The sequence below is a fragment of the Gavialis gangeticus genome, unplaced genomic scaffold (genome assembly GCF_001723915.1).
Source record: "Gavialis gangeticus isolate Ggan-Ray unplaced genomic scaffold, GavGan_comp1, whole genome shotgun sequence".
NCBI lineage: Eukaryota > Metazoa > Chordata > Crocodylia > Gavialidae > Gavialis > Gavialis gangeticus.
In genome coordinates, this window is record NW_017729000.1 from 16,378,590 (window position 1) to 16,399,329 (window position 20,740).

Genomic DNA, 20,740 nt, shown 5'->3' on the forward strand with positions numbered 1-20,740 from the left:
CTTTTAACATTTTTTTTGTTTCCCACCTGAAATCTGGATATTGCTTATCTTTTATTATTAGTTGTATTAGGACTGTTCTGTTCTAGCTACACATAGTTGTTTGTTTTTCATCAATTTCATGGTTAAAGCCAAATCATTCAATTCAGCATATTCACTCAAATGCAGCACAGGTATTTACTGTCTGACAGTAACAGAGGTTCTCTGTGCTTTTGTAAGAGGCAAGCAGGTAGTCCCAGATAATGAAAGCCAGATCTGCGCAGAAAATGTTTGATGCTACGTTAATGCCAGTTAGGAGTTGTTTTGTTAGTATAGCATATACACATCCCCTGTATAAATTAAACAATACCAGCAAAAATGCTGCTTTCCTGGTATGTGTGTGCAGTAGATTTTTTGCTGGTTTAAAAAAGATGTTATCTCCTTAACCAGCATCACGGTCTTAGAAGATACTTTTGAGAATAGACATGGCTTTAGGAAACTACGTTTGTATTCTTGTCCCTACCTTGTAGGTGTACAGGGAAATTTTATGGTGTCAGCTTGTCAAAAGGATTTCCCCACATTTGTGCTCACAAATATCTAGTCTGTATGTGCAGATTGGGTACTGATGAGCACAGATGATGAGTTAGATGATTTGCCTTTGATTTAAAACATTGATTTGCAATAAACAGGCATATAGTGTTACAGTAGCATTGGCTGCTGCTGTCCTATTGATCTAGCTGTGCTTTGTGTGACTAGCACAGCTGTAGCTATCAGTCAGGTATCCTGCACGCCTTGCCTTAGCATATACTTTGAAGGAATAGGATTACTTGCTTGCAGCTGGAGGTTGTGGGTTAAATTCTACTGGGGTAAAGTGTTTTAAATTTGATACTAATTTTGTATCCTTCTTCCTTGCTGTCTGGAACAGGAAAGGTGGGAAAAGCTCTTTATTTATAAACTACAGGTCAAATTTTGGACCCTGACTACTTCACTGCCTTCTCTTTTTAAGAGAAATTATTCATGTCCATCATGTGTAAGACCAGGACTTTGCAGCCTGAGAGTTGCGACTACCATGTCCTTTTCCTGTGGTTAAACCAAGGAGAATCTCAGTAGGTGGCAAAGTGACATCGGGCGAAGTTGGAGGGGGACGTGAAATTGGAGGCTTAATGAAAAGGTTAAAAGCCACTATGTCAAACTGGTAGTAGTTTTTGAAGGCTCGTAGATCACAAATTCGCATCAAGCATGCAGGTTTGAAGTCCTTGGTAGAACTATTGTGCCTAATTAGCTATTTTCATTCATATTCACCTGTTTTGTATGCGCAGACATGGCAGTGGCATACCTGAATTAGTCAGACAGGTTTCCACTTAATCATAATAACGAACCTGGCTCAATTTATGTTCTAACAAGCTTCTAAGTCCCATGTAACAGGGTGGTCTGCCTCTTTCAGAGGGATTGGTCAGCCTTGGTGAGAAAGGTGGGGGCATTTAGATAGGCAGTGACTGTCCTGCTAGGAGCTTTAAAATAATCCCAGGAGATTTTGTGAGCAAAATAGCGTGATACAAAGAAAGGCCAGGCTGTTGTGCTGGGAAGGGCTCCTCTCCTACTAGTGCCCAGGACAGGGCAGCAGGATTTGGTTTTGTGTGTTTGCTTGTTGTGTCTTATTTGGGAGAACTGGCTGAGGAGCTCCTTGGGGAGCAATATCCACCTGGAGAAGCCAGCCAGCAAGGCAGCCTGCTTACAGCCTGACTTTCCAAATGACCTAGACATGTGCGTACTTGCAACAATTGCACATGTACCTTACCTGAAAATTCAGTCCTTCATAATTTGGGTTTGGCTTCAGGAAGGACATGAAGCAGTTAGATTTTTGATCTTAAGTCTAACAAAAATAAACCGTATGTTGAACACAAGACACAGATGTCTCTTTAATAAAACTGAACCTTCATCTAAAGCAGAGACTTGAATTTTTCCTGGTAAAGAATTTGCAAATGAAGAAAGAAACCCCAACCAAAAAAAAAGAAATAAAACTGCTAGTTCTGCAGGCTGAGCTGGGAAGAAAAAGGGCTTTTTAATACTTGGGAAGTACTTGGATCTTGAAAAGGGGTCGTAAGTGTCTCAGTAGAGAAAAAGAAGAAAATGTCACAGGCGGCTTCAGGGATATTGGCATTAGTATGTATGGAGGGTAGTTGAAGATGTTAAAAAAGGAATTGCTATTTGGAGTGTTGTTGTCACTTAATTATGATGACAGGAAAGAATAGCTGTGGATCAAGGCAAGTGGTTCAGTCCCAAAGCAATGTTTTGGAATCAGTTTTCTATGTAAATATACATTTTCTTTGTTGCTTCAGTGATGTCAGTGGGAAGAACAAAGTAGATGATGGCTGATGCATATAAACTGGTCTAATACATTCTGTGTTGAATGCTTGTAAACCAGTGTCGTCAGCTTGTTTGATCAAAGAATATGTTTGCATCTGAACTTAATACAAGCTAGACATTGAGCATTAGATAAATGTTCTGGCTGCTTGTACTCCCTGGCTGCATCTACACAAGATGGTGACTTCACAGTTGTTACCACACAGTCATTTAGTACTTGCATACATAAGGACTAAAGCATTAGGGTCACTGAATGGCTTTTAGGTAATGCTGACTGCACAGTAGTAACAAGCTACTGCGCAGTCAGTGTCTTGTGTAGACATGGCCTGTATGTGGGAAGCACCAATCCACAGCAGAAGGTGTAGACAAATCTTGCCCGCCCCTGGCTGCTGCTGCTCCTCCTCCTCCACTGCATGACTGACAGACAGGCAGGCAGCCTATTTTGGGTAACTTGCCTGAACGCAAGTTTTCTTAGTACAGCCACAGTGAGCCACGGAGTGTTCTGTTGAGTCTCTCCTGCCATTTCCTCCTTTTTGATGCAACTGCTGTTTGCAGCTAGCTGGTGCAGAGGAAGTGGGAACCAGAAGCACCCGTGCTGTGGAACCTGACGTGTAAAGGGACTTACCATGTAGACTAATTTTAACCGGAACTAAGTTTGTTATGTACATTTTCAAATGGTGTTACAGGATGCTGTGCAGTAGTTTGGTAAGAGCAGTATGGACACGCAGGTGTAATTTAGCAGCTAGAATGTCACCCAGTGCTGTTATGTCTGGATGAGGTATATCAATGCTCATGGGAGGGGGGTGCATTTACTTTTCTTGTCTGTGTTTTGAGCCCTGTTAAATTGTAAATACCACTTCTGTTCAGTTGCAGAATGAGGAGGAGCCTAGTGAGACTGCACCAGCTGTGAATGATGCCCCTCCACCCTACAGCAGCATTTCTGCAGAGAATGCAGGTAAAGCCAGCAACTAGGGAATAGGTGTTTTTATTTACTCTCTTATTTCTTATGCCCTTGTTTGTTTTATGGGAAGGTACTCTCTCCTTGCTTGACTAAGAGTAGAGGGACGAGACTGGATCGAAACAGATCATAGTTACTTGTGGTTTGGAATAAAACTTACTTTGGCAGTTGTCTGATGTCATCCTGGTAAAATGGTGCTCAGTTTACATTTCACAGAGCTCCCAGTGTAGAGAAGGAGGGTAACATTTGAGTGCTGTGAGGAGTTGTGGTCTGTCTCTAATGATCTGACATTTGAACAGGGCTTGTTCCTTCTACCTGAGGTATCTTTACTATTTTTGTCCTCAGAGCTCCTTTGTTGGTTATAATGCTAAATTATGTTTTTTAATGAGTATACAAATGCTTGAATATGGTACAGTGTTTTAAATACCTTTTGTCTGCAGTCATGGAAAAGGAAATGGCTGGAACTGATGATGTGGAAAAATGCTCATCTCAGATAACTTTATGGCAGTTATTCTCTACGTAGTGCAGGAATCATGTTAGGAGTAAGGCCATACTTACCTGATTTCACTTATCCTGTGTATATTCTGTGCTAACTGAGCATATAATGAATAGAACAGATTGAGACCCTGGAAAAGTTGAAAACAAAAAAATATTTTTCAGATCGAGTTGATAAAATGTTGTCCTAAAATATGAAACTTCCATTTATAATCTCCCAAGCTGTCAGACCTTTTTCATCCCCCTTCTGAGTGTTTTCCACATTCAAGTATAGGCCATTGAGGGTGCCTCTCCTTGACTACCCATCAAGGGGTCTATGTGCTGTCATGTTTGAAAACAAGTAGAAAGGCCATCTCTAAGGTAACAAAGTCCCAAACCATCCATGGCTTTCTAGATTTCAGCACCTTGAAAAAGGTGCCATACTTTGCACCCATATTTTGCACTTCCTGAAGTTACTGAATAGTTCCATTGTATTATTAGATTAATTATGGCTCTAGTTCTGATTACATCTATCATAGTTTCTCAGTAATAAAGAGGATTAGGATGGACTAAATCAGCTTATAATGTACCCTTCTCATCTGCATGATCATACCAAGTAAAAATGAATAGTTCTCAGAGGAGCGATTGCTTCTGTGCTGATGATAACCAAAATCTTCATTCCTCTCAGCAACATTTTCTTTGCAGAAAATGCAAATCAAACTTGTAAATCAAATAATAATGGCTGCATAGAAGCAATACAGAAAAACTTGCAGGAAAACTGAAGGCTATTGGAAGGAAATAACAGCCCTGTCCTTGTAGCCCTTTGTTGCCATCTCAATTCAAGAGAGTGAATAAACATTTTAAAAAAACCTCAGCTAAGGGTAATTATCCAGTGAAGTTACTCCTTGCAAATACAAAAAGGAACCCATTGACATGTATATACAGCCTTTCTGCAGTCCCTTCTCAACCTGGCAGTCTCTGGAGCAAATTTGGTTTTCAGTCTTGCTATGCTTTTGTAATCCCCAAATTCAGCTGTCTTCCTGAAAGGCCCACCTTTTGCAGTCTGCCAGATAGGTCAGAGGAGTGGGTGGACCGCGTTCTTCCTCCCTGCGCAGAAATTGTTAATTTGATGGAAACGGAGATGTCCAGGGTCACAGATCTTGCAAGCAACCAGCACACTCTGGGGAGAGGTTATTGAATACTATCTGCCATGCTTCTGAGTGGTGCTTCCTAGAGAATCTATAAAACATACTACATTCAGTGCTGTACCCATAAAGGTGCCCCTGAGTGGTCTAACTCTTCAACAAGTCTGAGAGAACAGGACACAGTTCTAGCACACTTGACTTTATTCCACTATCTTTTTCACCCCTCAGAAAGCACACTGGGCCCCTTCCTGACAAATTGATTGCCTTTGGCCTGAAGGACTTCAGAGGGCTTGGAACAATTTGAAGTTTGAAAATGTAAAAGTTTCTATGTCTCTTATTGGAAAAGGGAGGTACAGTATGTGTTAGCCGTGTTGCCTTAAAGAGCCTAGGTAGACCCAGTTAAATTGGTGCTTTCTGTATTGTTCCTTTCCAGTTGAAGAACCACTGTATTTTCACCGAAAAAGTTCAAGAATGTGTGTGTGGCAGAGATGTGTTTAACATGGTTTCAGCTTTCTTTTCAGTCTTCCTGCTTCAAGAGGACTATCCTGCTGATTTTTCTCTAGAGTGAAATCCCTTCATCCTCTAAAATTCTTAGCATACTGCTTACAGTTGTTTTGCTACTTTTATGATGGCATATTTCAGTTTCTAATTCATGTGACATTAAACTAGTGTTTCACCACAAAATGGTAATTTTTAAGGGTATGGTCTTCTACATGCTATTTTTGCTGGTGGTGGCTCTCCTCAAATCAGCAGTTGGAGGCATGTTGTATCCTATGTTAATGTGAGGGGGTTTTTTCTTCTTCTTTTCCGTAGCATATTTTGACTACAAAGATGAGTCAGGCTTTCCCAAGCCCCCTTCTTATAACGTGGCTACAACACTGCCTAGTTATGATGAAGCAGAGAGAACTAAGGCTGAAGCTACCATTCCTTTGGTTCCTGGACGAGTAAGTTGACTTGTTTGCCTGCATGTTCCTAAAGGTCTTTTCTGAGAATTTGATGCATCTAAATAAACCTAAATACCTTGTTAATCAAAACTCTCAATTTTTTTTTTTGGTGTGTGCCACGATAGCATTTCCTTGAAAGGGGCCAAGGTATTTTTCAAAGAGTTTTTTATCTGACCAGCTGGCATGATGTAACATTTCTTAGTAAAACTGGTATATGCCATTTGGATTAATTTGGGAATTGAGTATAGTCGCAATGTTCGTGCCTGCAGGCTTATTGTTTAAGACTTGATCATAATTTGCACTTCCATAATACCTCCCATGAGGGATCTCAAAGCACCTAAACTTTTAAGGGAGTTCCTGGAGCTCAGAGACATGCTAGTGTTGTTATAACACAGGGAGTAGAGCTGAGTTGGCAGAGTCTTAGAGGTCAGGGCTCACTTTGTAAATCTGTCAGCCATGTTTTTTCCCCACAACCACATAAGGACAAAACTTGAAAAGTAAGAGGTCATAGTCCAACTTTTTGCCCCCTCTCAGGTTAGTTAACTCCTCATTCCTACCATTTACTGATCTTTGTGGAGGTCAGCCCTTTTGGTCTGAGGATAATAAAACCCACTGTCTGACAGGATAGATTTCTTCTTCCTTCTTTGTTATTGTCCCCAATACTTATCTACCCCAGTTAGCCTTTGTTAATCAGCTACCAGCATCAGATGTCTAGTATCTGTCATTTTTTTTCCTCTTCTTCCAGTTTTCACTGAGACTGTCTAAGCCAGGGGTAGGCAACATTTTTTTGGCTGGAATGCTGAAAAAAACACAATGTTTACCTTAGAAGGTGCCGGCGTGCCGACATGCTGGAGCCCAGAGCAGCTGCTTGCAGCCTCCTGGTTGCAGCTGGCCCACAGAGCCCAGTCTGCATGCAGCAGGGCTTGCAGCCTCCCAGGGAGCAGCCTGGGCTCTGTGGCTGGCAGCAGCTGCTTAGAGCCCGGGCTGGCGGTGGTGTACTGAGCAAAATGGCCTTGTGTGTCATACTTGGCACGTGTACCCGGGGTTGCTGACCCCTGATCTAAGCCTTGAGGGAAAATATTAGATCAGGAAGGGAGGTTTATAGTTGATATTGGAAGTGTCTTTGTTTTGGCTGTCTGCAAAAGGGTCTCATGCCTGACAAGTCAATATGTCATGTCTTGTATTACTTTTGGAAATTGCCTCTCCCATGTACCTGATGTCTTGCAGATGCAGAAATGTCATTGTGCCTAGGGAATTCTTAAATGGGAAGTTAGCGTTTTGTGCCCTTGCACTGTACAAGGCACATTGCTGTTTGAGAACTCTGTTTCATGACCATTTGTTGTGAAGCCTGTGTAAGCTCCTAAGCTCAGGCTTGTTGTGTGAAGTAGATCAAATTAAACTTGACTTCCCCTCACCCCTTTCTCAATTTCATTTTAGGAGGATGACTTTGTGGCACGGGATGATTTTGATGATACTGATCAGCTGAGGATAGGAAATGATGGAATTTTCATGCTAACTTTCTTCAGTAAGTACCTGTGGAGTCTTGGCCATATTCTCAATGAAAGGTCCTGTGTAGCAAAAATACGTTAACACTTCCATTTTCATTGCTACAGGAAAAATTAGATATGCTTGTAAGAGGTTCTGGGATGGGGGAAGGGATGTGAAGGATTTCTCATCTTCCCAAGAGAGAAATCAGGCACATTAAACTCTCTCCAGGTTGGTCCAGGGTTTCATTACAAATCCAAGCTTTCCTCCTTTTCTTTTTCTCTTTGAACTTGATTTTCTTTTGCTCCCTATTAAACTTATTCATATATTGTGAGGAGCTGTTCATTTTTACGAGGTGGAGGCATATCTCTTTATTTTTCATTATCATCTTTATCGTACCAGCCTTTGTCGTGTATAACCATTTTAATACAAGCTGAAAATTTTAGCTACAGAATCATAACAGTAAAAGAGGGATGCTGGCCAAGCATTTTTGCTCCATACTGCACCATGTGGCTGCTAAATTTTGATTTTTCTCCTCCCCTGTAAGTAGCTGTGGAAGACATCACTCCTAACCCTATCTGATTTAATGACCAGGATTCCTCCTGCTGTTCATCCACTTATGCTGCTGAGCAAGCTATTGAAAGAGCTCCAAAGACCCTCCCTGCCTTTAACTAAAATCGGTTATTTATTTATGTATTTATTGCTGAGGTTATATATGGGCTTGCCTTATTTAAAGAGATATGTATATAAAATGAACCCTTGCTTTCAGTTTGAAATACTACAAATTTAGAATTTAGCCAGCAGTGAGTTAACAGTAAACAAACTAGCTCCTTCTAAAATTTAAAAAATATAAAATAGCTAAACTGTCTTACCCTAGAAGGAACTTAAGCTAAGTTTAAAAGGGAAAATGGGGGATTGAGGGAAGAGAATGTATGGAGATCAGCTATTAGATCTGTTGTTACAGATTTGTGAAGAAATCCTGATGGGGGCAGGGAGGACAGAGAGGGAGGGAGAGAGAGAGAGAGAACCAACTCTTCATTATTGTGCAACACATTGTTTGGAGAAATACTATGCACTTGGGACTAGAGTTCAATGTTAGCAGCTTTTTAAAGGAATAAGAATTTATTTTATGGGTATTAACCTAAAATATAAAGAGACTTTGACCATGGCTTTACCTTTTGCTTTTTCAGTGGCATTCCTCTTCAACTGGATTGGCTTTTTCCTGTCTTTCTGTTTGACCACTTCAGCTGCAGGACGATATGGAGCCATTTCAGGGTTTGGTCTCTCTCTCATTAAGTGGATCCTTATTGTCAGGGTAAGTTAGACAGTGGAAAAAAATGTTCAGGCATGTACCCAAGTACTTAGTGTATTGGTACATTACTTAATAATGGCTCATCTCCATTCACAATGAGGTGGCTTATTCATTAAGGGCAAAATTTTTCCATCCTTTGTAAAGCCGGAGTGATTGGGTTTTGTGCTAGGTGTGAAGCAGGGGTTGAGGAATGATTGCATCATATCCTAGCCCAACCCTTGGGGTGTAGGGGAGGGCATGTGTCTGTGACCACCTCTCCTTTCCCCCAGCAGCCAGTAGGTTGTGTGAGCAGCAGCAGCCTCTGGCTTCCTACCTAAGGTTTGGGGGCTACTGCATGCACGATGTATCAGCTTCCTCAGGGCCTTCTTTCGCCTTTTTGCTTACTTTGTTGGCCTTATCCCAAACCATAAACATCCTGCTATAGAACCAGTAGGAGTCTGCCATGAGAAGGGGAGCTAGAGCTTCCCAATGTGGCACTTGTTACAGTTCATGCTTGTGTTGTGGCACTGTCCTGTTATTCAGTCAGATACTAGGATTAACCTTGTTGGTAGATTATCCTCATTTATCACAGATATGTTACTGACAATTCCCAACCTTGTAAACACATCCTTCTCCCATTAGAAAAAAGTAGCTTGTGCAAAATATGACTACAGTAAGCAGTGTTCTAGGCATCAGTAGATAGAGCCCTATTCATTTCAGGAAAATTGGAAAATCAAGAAGGCCTGACTCTCGTCAGGCCCACTGAACAACCATTTCTTGCTACAGACAGAATGAGCTCTCTGATGCCCTCTGCTGCTCTTTCCATGTTTCATACACAGCAGTTTACTAGAGGAATGCAAGTTTCTTTGCCCATGTAAACTAAGCTGTGAGGTGCAGTTGAAAAAAGAGACCTGGTTGTTCGGACCGGCTGGTACTGGGGACTCAGCTGGTCCTATAACTCAACATACATAAGTAATAAAGTGTGTGAGCCTCTACTTTTTTGCAGCGAGAAAATAATCTTGAAAATAGCATAGCCAAGGAAGTTGCATACAGTATTGGAATGATGTAGATGTGATGGTCCAGGAAATGTGAGAGGCAAGGATTTTGGTGTGTGATATCTTTTATTGGACCATGTCGCAGTGCACTCAGCTGCCCTGTGCCTGAGAGCGGAGACTGCTCTGGGGAGACCCCTAGTGGCAGAAAGGTGGAGGCTCAGCTGCCAGTCACCAGGGCTACACAGGTGCTGGTTGCCGGGACAACTGGTAAAACCAGCTGACCAGGAAGGGCTTATCCGTTCTTAAGCCCAGGTAGGAGGCCAGGAAGGCAGTCCCTCTCCAGCAGCTGTGGGAGTAGGGACTCAGCTCAGACAGACAGAGGGGAGGACTCTGGCCATGAGAGCATCCCCTGGTCACTGCTGAGGTTGGTGGAGCCCTTCTTCCCCCACTCCCTCGCTCTCTAGTAGGGAGTAGATTTGGGTTCGACCGGATGGTCTAGATTTTATGTTGTAGCCCAGGGGCTTTGTTTTTTGTTTTGACCAGAGGACTGGGCGAGGCTATTAGGGGTGGAGGAGGCCTCATAGGAGCTCCACAGTAGCGTGGGGCCTCCTGGCGCTGGAGAGGGCGCAGCATTGTTAGGGGGCGCATTGGCCCCAGCCCAGAAGCCCCGGAGCGAGAGGGGGCAGTAGGGAGAAGCCCCGGAGCGAGAGGGGGCTGCAGGGAGCCCCGGAGCGAGAGGGGGCTGCAGGGAGCCCCGGAGCTAGGGGGCAGTGAGAAGCCCCAGAGTGACAGGGGGCAGCAGGGAGCCCGGAGCAAGAGGGGGCGGCAGGGAGCCCCAGAGCTAGGGGGCAGTGAGAAGCCCCGGAGCTAGGGGGCAGCGAGGAGCCCCAGAGCAGGTGAGAGAAGGGGGCAGCGAGGCCCAGAACGAGCGAAAGAGGGGGCAGTGTGGAGCCCCGGGAGTAAAGAGGAGGGCCAGAAAACAACAAGGCCCAGGTTAAACCACGTCAACTCCATCTGCGAGGCTTGGGCTGCGGTGTAGGGGAGGGAAAAGGAGCCGCAGGTAGTGCCCCCTGTCACCAGGGCGCGGAAAAATGGGCAGCCTCCTGCTGATTACGACCATCTTCTAATCAAATAAGATCAAGGCGTGGCAGGAGAGTAAGCAGGCGGTTGGCCCATTACAGGAGGGCGGAGCCACTCCCAGAAAGGCTCCAATATTGATACTCCTGTCACAGACCAACTGCCTGGTTGGGATAGACTTAGATAAGCTTCAGGTTCCTGAAGAAGAATGAATTGCATTGGAAAGCTTGTCTATTAGTATCCAAACCAGGCATCTGGTCCAGTTAAAGCTTTCACACACATAAATCATTGCTTCTCACAGAAGAGAATTATAGGTTAAAAGAAATAGATAATGCTAATCCTGTATTTTTTCTGAACGTGTAAAACCCATTTTTGCCTTAGCAAATACTTCTTGTGTGGAGCCTGTGAGATGCTGATGTGTTGGGAAAAATGGCACATAGACATGCAAAAGGAGCCTATTTTATAAAACCCAAATAAATTAAAGATTTACCAGTACATCAGTAGAAGCAAAGGGATTCAGTGTAAGGCTTGCACTTCATCCTTAATCTGCTTGTGCTAGGAGTGAGGTATTGCCAATAGGGTATTTAATTAACTTGCTCCATTGTACAACACTTAGATTTTTCAGGCATCTTTGTAACAGTGGTCCTAAATGCTACTTACTGGAATATGAAAAGGAAGTGATAAGGACAGTCAGCCTTAACTGGGGATTTGATTAATATTGAGTTTATCATTTGCATGATACAAACTTCAAAAAAATGGAAAAAGATCAAATTAAATTTACTACTGACAAAATAATGAAATTTGATGCTATAATAAAGTCAGTGCCAAGGGCATGTCTTATTTAATAGGAAGCAATTTTCCCAGTTGGAGATCTTCCTGTCTGAGTATTCTTTTTACTTTACTTCATGGCCTTACTTCAACCTCATTGGTTTTGTTTATTGTTTGCAAAATTTGCAGAGGCTGATAATCAGCAAAAGAGTGGAAAGCTCTGTTGTTCAGTAGTGTCATCTCTTATAAGCTTGTTTTAGGATTGGTGGAGATAGGTGCCAGAGATCTGCTTGCTTCTCCATTGTCAGAGCAGTTGGTTTGGCCATGAGCATAATAAAGGGGGAGGGGTAATTGGGGCACCAGGCCCAGATGTTGGCCCTGAGGGGCGTGCAGGAGGTGCACAAATAGAAGCAGCTACACTGCTGCCACCCAGGACATTCAGGCATCCAGTTGTGCCTTTGGATTTGGCATTTGTGGGGAAGGGCTGTAAAATGAAAATGCTTCACTTCAGCTCATTCATGGAACAGTGTTTACATCCCATTTCTTAGGTAAATCTTACAAATCCCACTTATTCTTCTGCATAAAGGCCATGATCTAGGTACCCACAGATATCAGTAGAACTAGGATTGACCCAGAAAGCATCAAGTACCTTTAATTTTTTTTCCTTTTGTAGTTCTCCACCTATTTCCCTGGTTACTTTGATGGTCAGTACTGGCTTTGGTGGGTTTTCCTTGTGCTAGGTAAGTTCTTACAATGTTCTACATTTAAGCAAAATGTGATATTACTTTACTGGTTGTTAAATGCCTAGCGGAATGAAATCAAAATGATACCTTTTATAACTAATTTCATTCTGGTAGTACAAATCTTCTAGGTTCGTGCATGTGAGCATCTACGTTTTTCTGTTGCCTTCAAGAAGGTAAGTGTGGGAAAGAATACCTCTGCAAAGTAAAAAAAAGTATTAAAGATCAGCAGAACTGCCTGGAATTGATCTAACAGCTGCCAGATGTCAGTCTGTACTACAACTTACAGGAGAAACTCTTTTAAGTGACTTAAAAGCAAGAAATATAGGTTATTGAACCAATCACATTTGGAGTCATAGTCTTGGGAGCATCATAAGGACCTGTGGGGGAGGACCTTTTAGATGCATTAACCCTCTAAAGATGACGAACGTGGCAGCACTGAAATATCTGTCAGCTGAGTATCAATCAGAAATCTATTTCAAAGTGTCCAGCTATAACCCTTTTTTTTAAACAAGCCTCTAGAGGTGTAACAAACTGAGCAGTTCTGTTCTTTAACTCTGTGGCTGCTCTCTCCCTATACTTACATGATGGGATAAAATGATAGTATAGGCAGTTATCAGATTTACGACACAATTGGTTCCTGAAAACAGCCTCTTAAGTAGAAACATTGTAACTCGGAACCAATTTTCTCAGAAGAAACAATGTTATAAATGGGGGATTGGTTCCTGAACCAAGGGCCAGTACTCTGTTTTCACTAAAAATACCCCAGAATTTTGTACGCGATCAATTATAGATGAGTAATAGAGCTACATCAATGTATTTGTATTGTAAATAGCAATCATATTGATTTGGAAGGACTTCTTTGAGGTGACTTTGCTGGACTTTTTGAAAGGCTCTTGGTTGGACTATTTGAAGGGTTCTTGGCTGGAGTCTTCTCAGGAGTCTTGGCTGCAGGTGTTTCTGGAGTCATGTCTGCTTTCTTAAAAAGGTGTCCAAGGAAGTTTGGACAGATGTTCTCCAGGGAGATGAGCGATGCAGCAAACTTGTTCGCTGGCGTGGCGTTGCATTGGATGAAGCGTTGTAAAGTCTAAACTAACGTCATAAAATTGAAACAGGGTGTCAATTTATAAATGTCCCAAGTGCAAAATGTTGCAACTCAAAACAGTGTAAGTTGGGGACTGCCTGTTAAACTTCTACAGGTGACCATCTTAGCCTCCCAGTGTCTCAAGAGACCACCCAAAAGAACCCCCATATGTATGCAGCACAATTCTGCTGCACCTTTGTGCCCACCTATTTAGCAGCTGATTTTCCTTGGCTTTTAAAATGTTTACCCAAGACAAATTTTCCTGAATTCTTGGGGTGTATGTGTTGCCATCTAGTGGAAATGTCATTTGTTGCATGCAAAGGATGTAAAGCGATATTACTTAGAACCACATGTGTTTTCATCAGATGGTCTCAAGAACTTTAGAAATATCACTAGACTAACTTCTCCTGAACAGAAGCAGAAAAAAAATTAATTCTAATGACATGGGACGTCATTAAATCATATAAAAAATGTAGTGGCATTTCCTTTGAACAGATAAGTAATATTGTGTAATCTTTCTTTCACATAACAGAAATCTGACTTTAAAGTAATTTGGGTACAAAACTTTGTGTTGCTTTTCTAAAAGATGCATAAAGTTGAAAATCCTATGTGACCGTTTTTAGCAGAAACGCATAATGCCTCTTTATTAGGAACCTAGGGGCTGGTAGGGGTTTCTCAGGCCATTGAGTTGAGTCCTTAATAAACATTTATTGAATGATTGTCTTTGTTTGCCAAGAGGCTGACAATATGTCCACTTAGCCCCTCTCACATACCACAGCCTCAAACCACTTGATTTTAAAACTTCAAAATACTGCATTGCCATAGAAAGAAAGTAGGAAAAAACAGTGCCTTGTACAGAAACCACTGTACAGTGCCTTGTACAAATATACTAGTACTTCTCTGTCTGTACTGAAAGTATACCCTAGAATTGCCTTGGCCTTTTTCAGGGCTGTCATCTTGTGATAATTCTTTAATTGACCGGTATACCTGGGTCCTTGTCTTCCTCAATCCCCTATAATCTATGAGGCTCTGGGATCTGGCCCTGGATCCTCCTGGACATTTCTACTCAGCAAATGCTCAGTAGCAGGGTTTTTGATTATAATATTTTAATCCAACACCCATGTTTTCAAGGTAATTCATACAGCATAATTCTGAAACCAAAACATAGTACATACTTCTTATATAGCACTTTTAATTTGTAGAACTTTAAACGTACATTAAAATATGAAATGTGTTTCTGCTTGCTTTGTACATTTTTCAGCTGGTACCAAATATTTAGTGGCATAATTAAAAACTTTCAAAATACATAACTCAGTTTCATAAAAAATATTATTCTCCCATGGAATTATCTTTTCTAGCTTGACTTGATTATAAAAAAAAAATGTCCTGATCAAGAGTTAAAATTTCTTTAGCTGACTTCTGGATGCTTCGAAGTTTTTAAAATTACATTTTTCTAGCAGGATTAGTAATAATAGTAGCAGTAATTTTGGAAATTACATAGATTTAGTTTAAATGAACAAAAACATTTTTTCCTTTTAGGCTTTCTGCTGTTTCTCAGAGGATTTATTAATTATGCAAAGGTTCGGAAGATGCCAGATACATTTTCTACTCTTCCAAGGACCAGAGTTCTCTTTATTTACTAAAGGTAAATCTTTTCCCCCCTCTTTATCAGGCACCTTCTTCAGGGAAGGTATTTTCTGCTGCGATTTCATAGAATAAGGAAGTGGGGGGATAGTTTACTTTTTGTGTTTTGCATACACTACATGCTTCTAGGTCTAGCTTCCTTGTGGCAGCAGAGCAAGTATCCTATTTGACATACCATGAAAAATCAAATATCTGTTTCAGGATTTAATATAGAGAATTTTAGAGTCTTGTAAATCCAGGATTTGGAATACTTGAGCAGATCCCATTGCTTGGTTTCCTTGTGTACCCTGAAGGATGTATCATTTAACTAGTACTTGTGTGAAACATGTGGCATATCCTGAACATCAGTTCAAGGTCACAGACGTAGCCAAAGCAAAGGTATGTACCAGTGTCTTTGGCTTATGTCCCAGAAACAGTAATTTGTCTGGATTTTCTATATTGCTCAAATTTTCTGCCAAGTTTTGGGAGAAACTCGACCCACACATATTCCCTTTTCTTGGAAATCGCTCCTGCGTGCCTGTAACATATTGTAATACCCTGAGTACTTAAGGTCTTTCTTTAAGGTGCAAAATTCCCCTGCTTTTGGGCTGCACATGGGCAAGCTGCCTTTTTCTTGCCTTTTTTTTGCATTTTTGTGGGACTTTAATGAAGGAAGCTTAAGTGGTTGCCTCTTTCTACTACATTTCCTCCTCCTAATAGATAATGGTTTGAATTAACTTTCCCTCTATGAGGGGAAGGAAATATCTGTAAGCATGCAGTTTCTTTGCAGCTTGAGTGGTATGTGATAAGAGATCCTGTTTTTTCCTGATAAAAATTCAGAATTCTCTGATTTAAGAACCCCAAAATCTCTCATTCCTCACCCACAGTCCCCTGCCTCCCCCAGCCCTGCTGGTGCCCCTCACTCCTCACCCACAGCCCCCCATCTCTGCAGTTCCCCCTTACTCCTGACCTGCAGCCCTGCCCCCCAGCCCTGCCAGAGGGGTTCCCCAGCTTCCAGGGCTGTGGGACAAGGCAGCTGCATCTTGCCCACTCCCTGCTTCCTGCTCTGCAGGCGCCAGCTGCAGTGGGCTAGCAGTGCCTGAGCCTGGGCTGCTGGACATGGGAGGTGGTAGCTGCTGTGGCCAGAGCAGAGGGAAGAGTGCAAACACCCAGCCTACCCCAAAACCTGGCTGGAGGGAGGGTGTGGGCTCCCCACCCTGTTGCCTTCCTCCTGGGAGCCTCTGCAGCTCAGCGGGTAGGACCTGGTGCACAATGGTAGAGTGGAGTTGAGAGGCTCAGTGCTGCTGCTGCCAGGACCCCCATACCAGCTGAGCTGCCATGGCGAGGCCCCCCCGCCCACCTGGCTGCAGCAGAGGTGGTGGCAGCAGTGCAGAGTTGCTGGCTGGGCAGGGAGCATCTCACTTTGGCAGTGTGGCTGGCGCATAGCTTGCGGTGGTGGTGGCGACAGCACTGAATATCCTTGCTGTGCTCTGCCCTCCCATGCGAGGTCCTGCCCACTGGGCTGCAGAGGTGGCTCATGCCTGGTGCCAGTCCAGCCAGGCTGTAGCCCCATGCTTCACTGTTTGTGCAGGTTCTGGCCCCCATGCCCATCCGACACATCACCAGTAGTATGCCCGGACGATTCCCAAGTCCTGGCCCTCCAAACTCCACCCCATCCCATAGACTTACCTTTATCCAGCTACAGGGGCTGCTCCCGCCATGCAGCCTGGCTGTATTTCCGGACATATGTGCGTGCATGCACGCACACATGCAGCACCCCCTACCTCCAGTCGCCCTCCCCTGCTCCCCCAGCCCTGAGCAGCCCCTTAGAGGCTGGAACTGTACCAGCCTGCAAGGGGAAACCCATGGTTTCCCACTTCAGTGGGGAAAATCCAGATTTTCCATGTTTTTACATGGGAAACAGAATATCCGGATCCCTGGTGATGATCCCTTTTTAAAGTATTAGCACAAAGCTAGATTTCCTTAGGGCAGGCCTGAAGCAGTCACAGTTGAGACAGGAGCAGAAAAACAAAATTTGCAATTAGTTAGATTTAGCCCCCTAAACTAAGACTTGCTTTCCTGTCCCATTTTCCTTTTGCTAGGAATGGCATAAATTGTAAGTAGTTTTACTTTGTTTTCTGTAGCTAATCAGATACCCAGTTAAAAGAGATATGCGAAGAGTGAAGGCTGTACTTTTAATTAAGAACATTAAAAATTTAGTAAAGAACTTTAAAACTCTCATGGCTTTAGGGTTATATTCAAGGGGAATTTACATGACCATGGTAGAAAAGTCAGTCTGCAAAAAGCAAAAAAAAGAATTTCTATACTGTAATTTTTCATTTGTCCTCTTCCCAGTGTAGCGTCTGAAATTCACAGAGAGTTACAGAAGGGCTTGCTGCCATCAGCTGAAGAGCTACATAGATGAAATTTGATCAGTAAAGACTTCTGTACTTACAGCAACTTGTGTTCTGTTCTTCTTCCTGAACAAATTAGTTGTTTCTTTCCTAAAAGTAACTCCTCATTTCTTATGGGAACTACTTGATTCCTTGATTGCACAAGATTTAAGACCTGAATACTGAAATGAGTTTTGATTACATAGGGTTTTTTTTGGCTGCATTGATTTTTGGGTGCTCCACTAGAGACTTTTTAGAGGGCCTTGATTTTCAAAATGTGACTGTTCAGCACTTTCAGAAAAGTGAAGTCTTTCAAAAATGTCTCAATTTGCACAGCTAAAACCACTAGTCATTCACAAAAACTAAGGCTTTGACACTTCCTTGTGCCTTAAAGTATTCTGTCTTCAAATAAACTCATGATCTGGCCCTCAAATATTGGGTTGAGAGGCTTGTGTTTTTGGCTTGCTTGTTTTGATTTTTTAAAAAAAAAAATGAAAAAGCACCTATGCAAAAACTCTAGGATACATGATGTTACTTGTAGAACAGTGTAATTAACAGTAATAGTTAATTGCTCTTCACCCAGTAAAAATAACAAGAAATAATACACAGGTTACACATACCTTCATCTGATAATTTAAGCAATAGAGAAATTATTTCCATGCTTTTTCCTCTCCCCAGACCTCCTTCATTGTTCTCCAAAACGTTCTCTTAAGGATGGGCTAGAGCTGGTTTGCCCTCAGTGGTAGTAGTCAATTTGGGAGGCAGCTCTGCTGACTGCATTGTATGCTTCTGTGAATTATTGTAGCATGAATGTAATCAGTTCCAGGTAGAAATGGAAACCAACTCTTTCTGCTGCATTGGAAAAAGCAAGGGATTCTTTGGCTTTCCCTGAAATACCTACCTTGATTGAGCCTCATTCCATTCCTTCTTTTCTTTTTCCCATGCTTTGCAGTGAATACCCATATGGCACTGAGCTCTCTGCGTGTACATGCACGTCTGATTGGAAACGGTGGCTTTTTGAAACAAATGTCAGATCTTCAGTTGTCTGTGTCACTTTCTGAAATTGCTCATGTTAATTGTATGTGATCTACTTTCATTTGAGTCGATTGCTGTGAGAAATACTGACCATTGACTAAAGGAAAATGTTACTTATTAGACTTCTCTTGAAAGTCCACTTTCCCCCACATTATGGGAACCAGACATCCTCTGTGTTTACCTTTCCTTAATGAGCAGTTCCTTTTAAAATTACATTATTTAAACTTGATGATGGGATCTTCTGCAAACCTGTGTGTACTAATTGATATTACAAAAAGAGGGAATGAGGAGAAACTAAAAGAAAAAACAAATTGAAAAGCTTGGCTCAAACTTACAGAACAGATGCATCAAGTATCATCATACAGAAGTTCAAGTGGACAAGTATGTGGACTTTAAAAGCTGGCATGTTCTGAGGGGCGCCTCGAGTCTAAAATGGTTTAGAACCACTGCTTAAAAAGAATAAATGAGTAGACTTATTCTTGCATAAAACCCTCTTCATTTTAGGGGAGCACTGGAAGTGTACAGCACATTTGGAAACTTGTCATTATTATGCTGGTGATTTTTTTTGGTTTAAAAGGAGGTGTGGAATAGGGGAATGCTTTATAAAAAGCCAAAAGTAGTTTGTGATTAAATTAACCTAGCTCAAAGCTTGGGCATTTGCTACTTAAATGGTTGACAGTATCACTGCTGGAAAATATCCTTGTATGCAATGGCATGAAATTGGCTGAGTAAAGCAGTGTCTAAGCAGAAAGCATTAGCTATGTGGTAAGTGCACTAGTTTTATACTGTCATGGATGTAAAACTTTCCAGCCAGTGTTACCAAGATGGAGAATTTCATAAGGTTGGCTTTTCCACGTTCCCTACATTTGAGCTTGGAAGAGCTTTCTGTTCTGTGTTTGTGCAATGGTATCCTGTTTTCTGACTAGGGCTTCTGGGAGCTAAAATGATAGAAGTGAGGATAGGGATGAGTACAGGGCACACCAAGCATTGTATTCAAATTCTGCTCCATTTTTCAAGTGCAAATAGTTTAACTCAAGTTACTTGACTGGCATTATTGTGGATGTATGCCAGCATAAGTGAGAACAGACTCTGGCCCATTGTTCTATTTTTTTTCTGTTGCTTAATGTTCCAAAGGGGTATGAACACTTGAAATTTGTAAATGTGCATGAAACTACTGGGTAATTGTGCCATTGCTGTAATTGCATAACTAATGCCGAACTGCATTTCATATATCTTCAGACATCCTGCACCTTTTTGTGAGTTACATCCTTCTCTAATCCAAAATAGCAATCTAACTATAGTTTCAATATTCAATATCCTTCTCTGACAGATGTTTTCTGGCAAATATCTTCCTGCATTAAGATATGAGTTCTCCCGCAAGAATAACAGGACACCTGCAGGAAGTGAATCAAGACTCTGAACACAGAAGAAAAAATAATCATCCGCTTTAAAATAAATAAATAAAAGTACTGTTGAAAAAGAAAAGCATTTCTTTCTATTTGTTTCTAGGTGTAAAATTTTAATAATTAATGCAGAATTCTGTAATCATTGAATCATTAGTGGCTAATGTTTGAAAAAGCTATTGCAATCAAGTCTGTGATGTGCTAATAAAGCCTTATAGTATTTGTAGTCATTTGAATAGCATGAACCATGCTCCTGTAGTCAGTAGGGGGCAGTCTTGGTTTATTTTGTTGTCCATCTTAAAAAATGAATTCAGAATCTGATATTTTAGTGTATAATATGTATAATGCTGACTGTGTTTTGAAGGGGTGTTCTCAAAAGTTTAGAAGATGGTTTTATTATGACTGCATTTCTGCACATAATGCCTATCTGCTGTTTAAATTGAAAATAACCTGTTCTGTCTATGCCTGAAAGTAAAGGCAGCATATATAATACAGGTTATTAAGGCATGATTAATATGAAAGAATATTATTTTGAAGGTGGCACAAGTATTAATTTGGCAGGGGGAAGGGGGGTTAATACTCTTTATTTGAACCCTTGGGGTATATATTACTTTCATACTGCATACACTTGGGACTATATCAGGATTTTCACAGTGCACATGGGTAATGTAAAGCTCAAAGATAACAATGCAACTTTGTATAAAAAAATAAAAGACATCTGACCTTGCAAAACAAAGGTTCTCTTCTCTCTCTCCTCTCTTCTTTTCTCTTCTATCTCAGTTGGCTTGGGACTTTTGAGATGATCCCTAACATACCTGTAATTTTTGCTTTTATAATTTGTGTTAGCAGAAACTGTGATGCATTATAAGTGTAGACTTAATGTGCACTTTTGTGCTTTCAGCCAAGTGGTACTTCACCTTGGAGTTTTACTATGATAAAAGTGTAAATACAGCAGAACATTAATAAATGTCACTTATGTAGCAAA

The 20,740-nt window shown here is 41.6% G+C and overlaps 1 protein-coding gene across 1 annotated transcript; it reads left to right on the plus strand.

The window, feature by feature from the left end:
• Positions 1-3,183: 3,183 nt before the first annotated feature.
• Positions 3,184-20,740, plus strand: NDFIP1 (Nedd4 family interacting protein 1; the record flags this gene model as incomplete). Its single annotated transcript, XM_019505982.1, has 7 exons — positions 3,184-3,295; positions 5,731-5,861; positions 7,299-7,386; positions 8,537-8,661; positions 12,151-12,217; positions 14,841-14,946; positions 19,683-20,740. Coding segments are annotated over 6 exons (627 nt in total), but the record flags the coding sequence as incomplete, so codon positions are not given.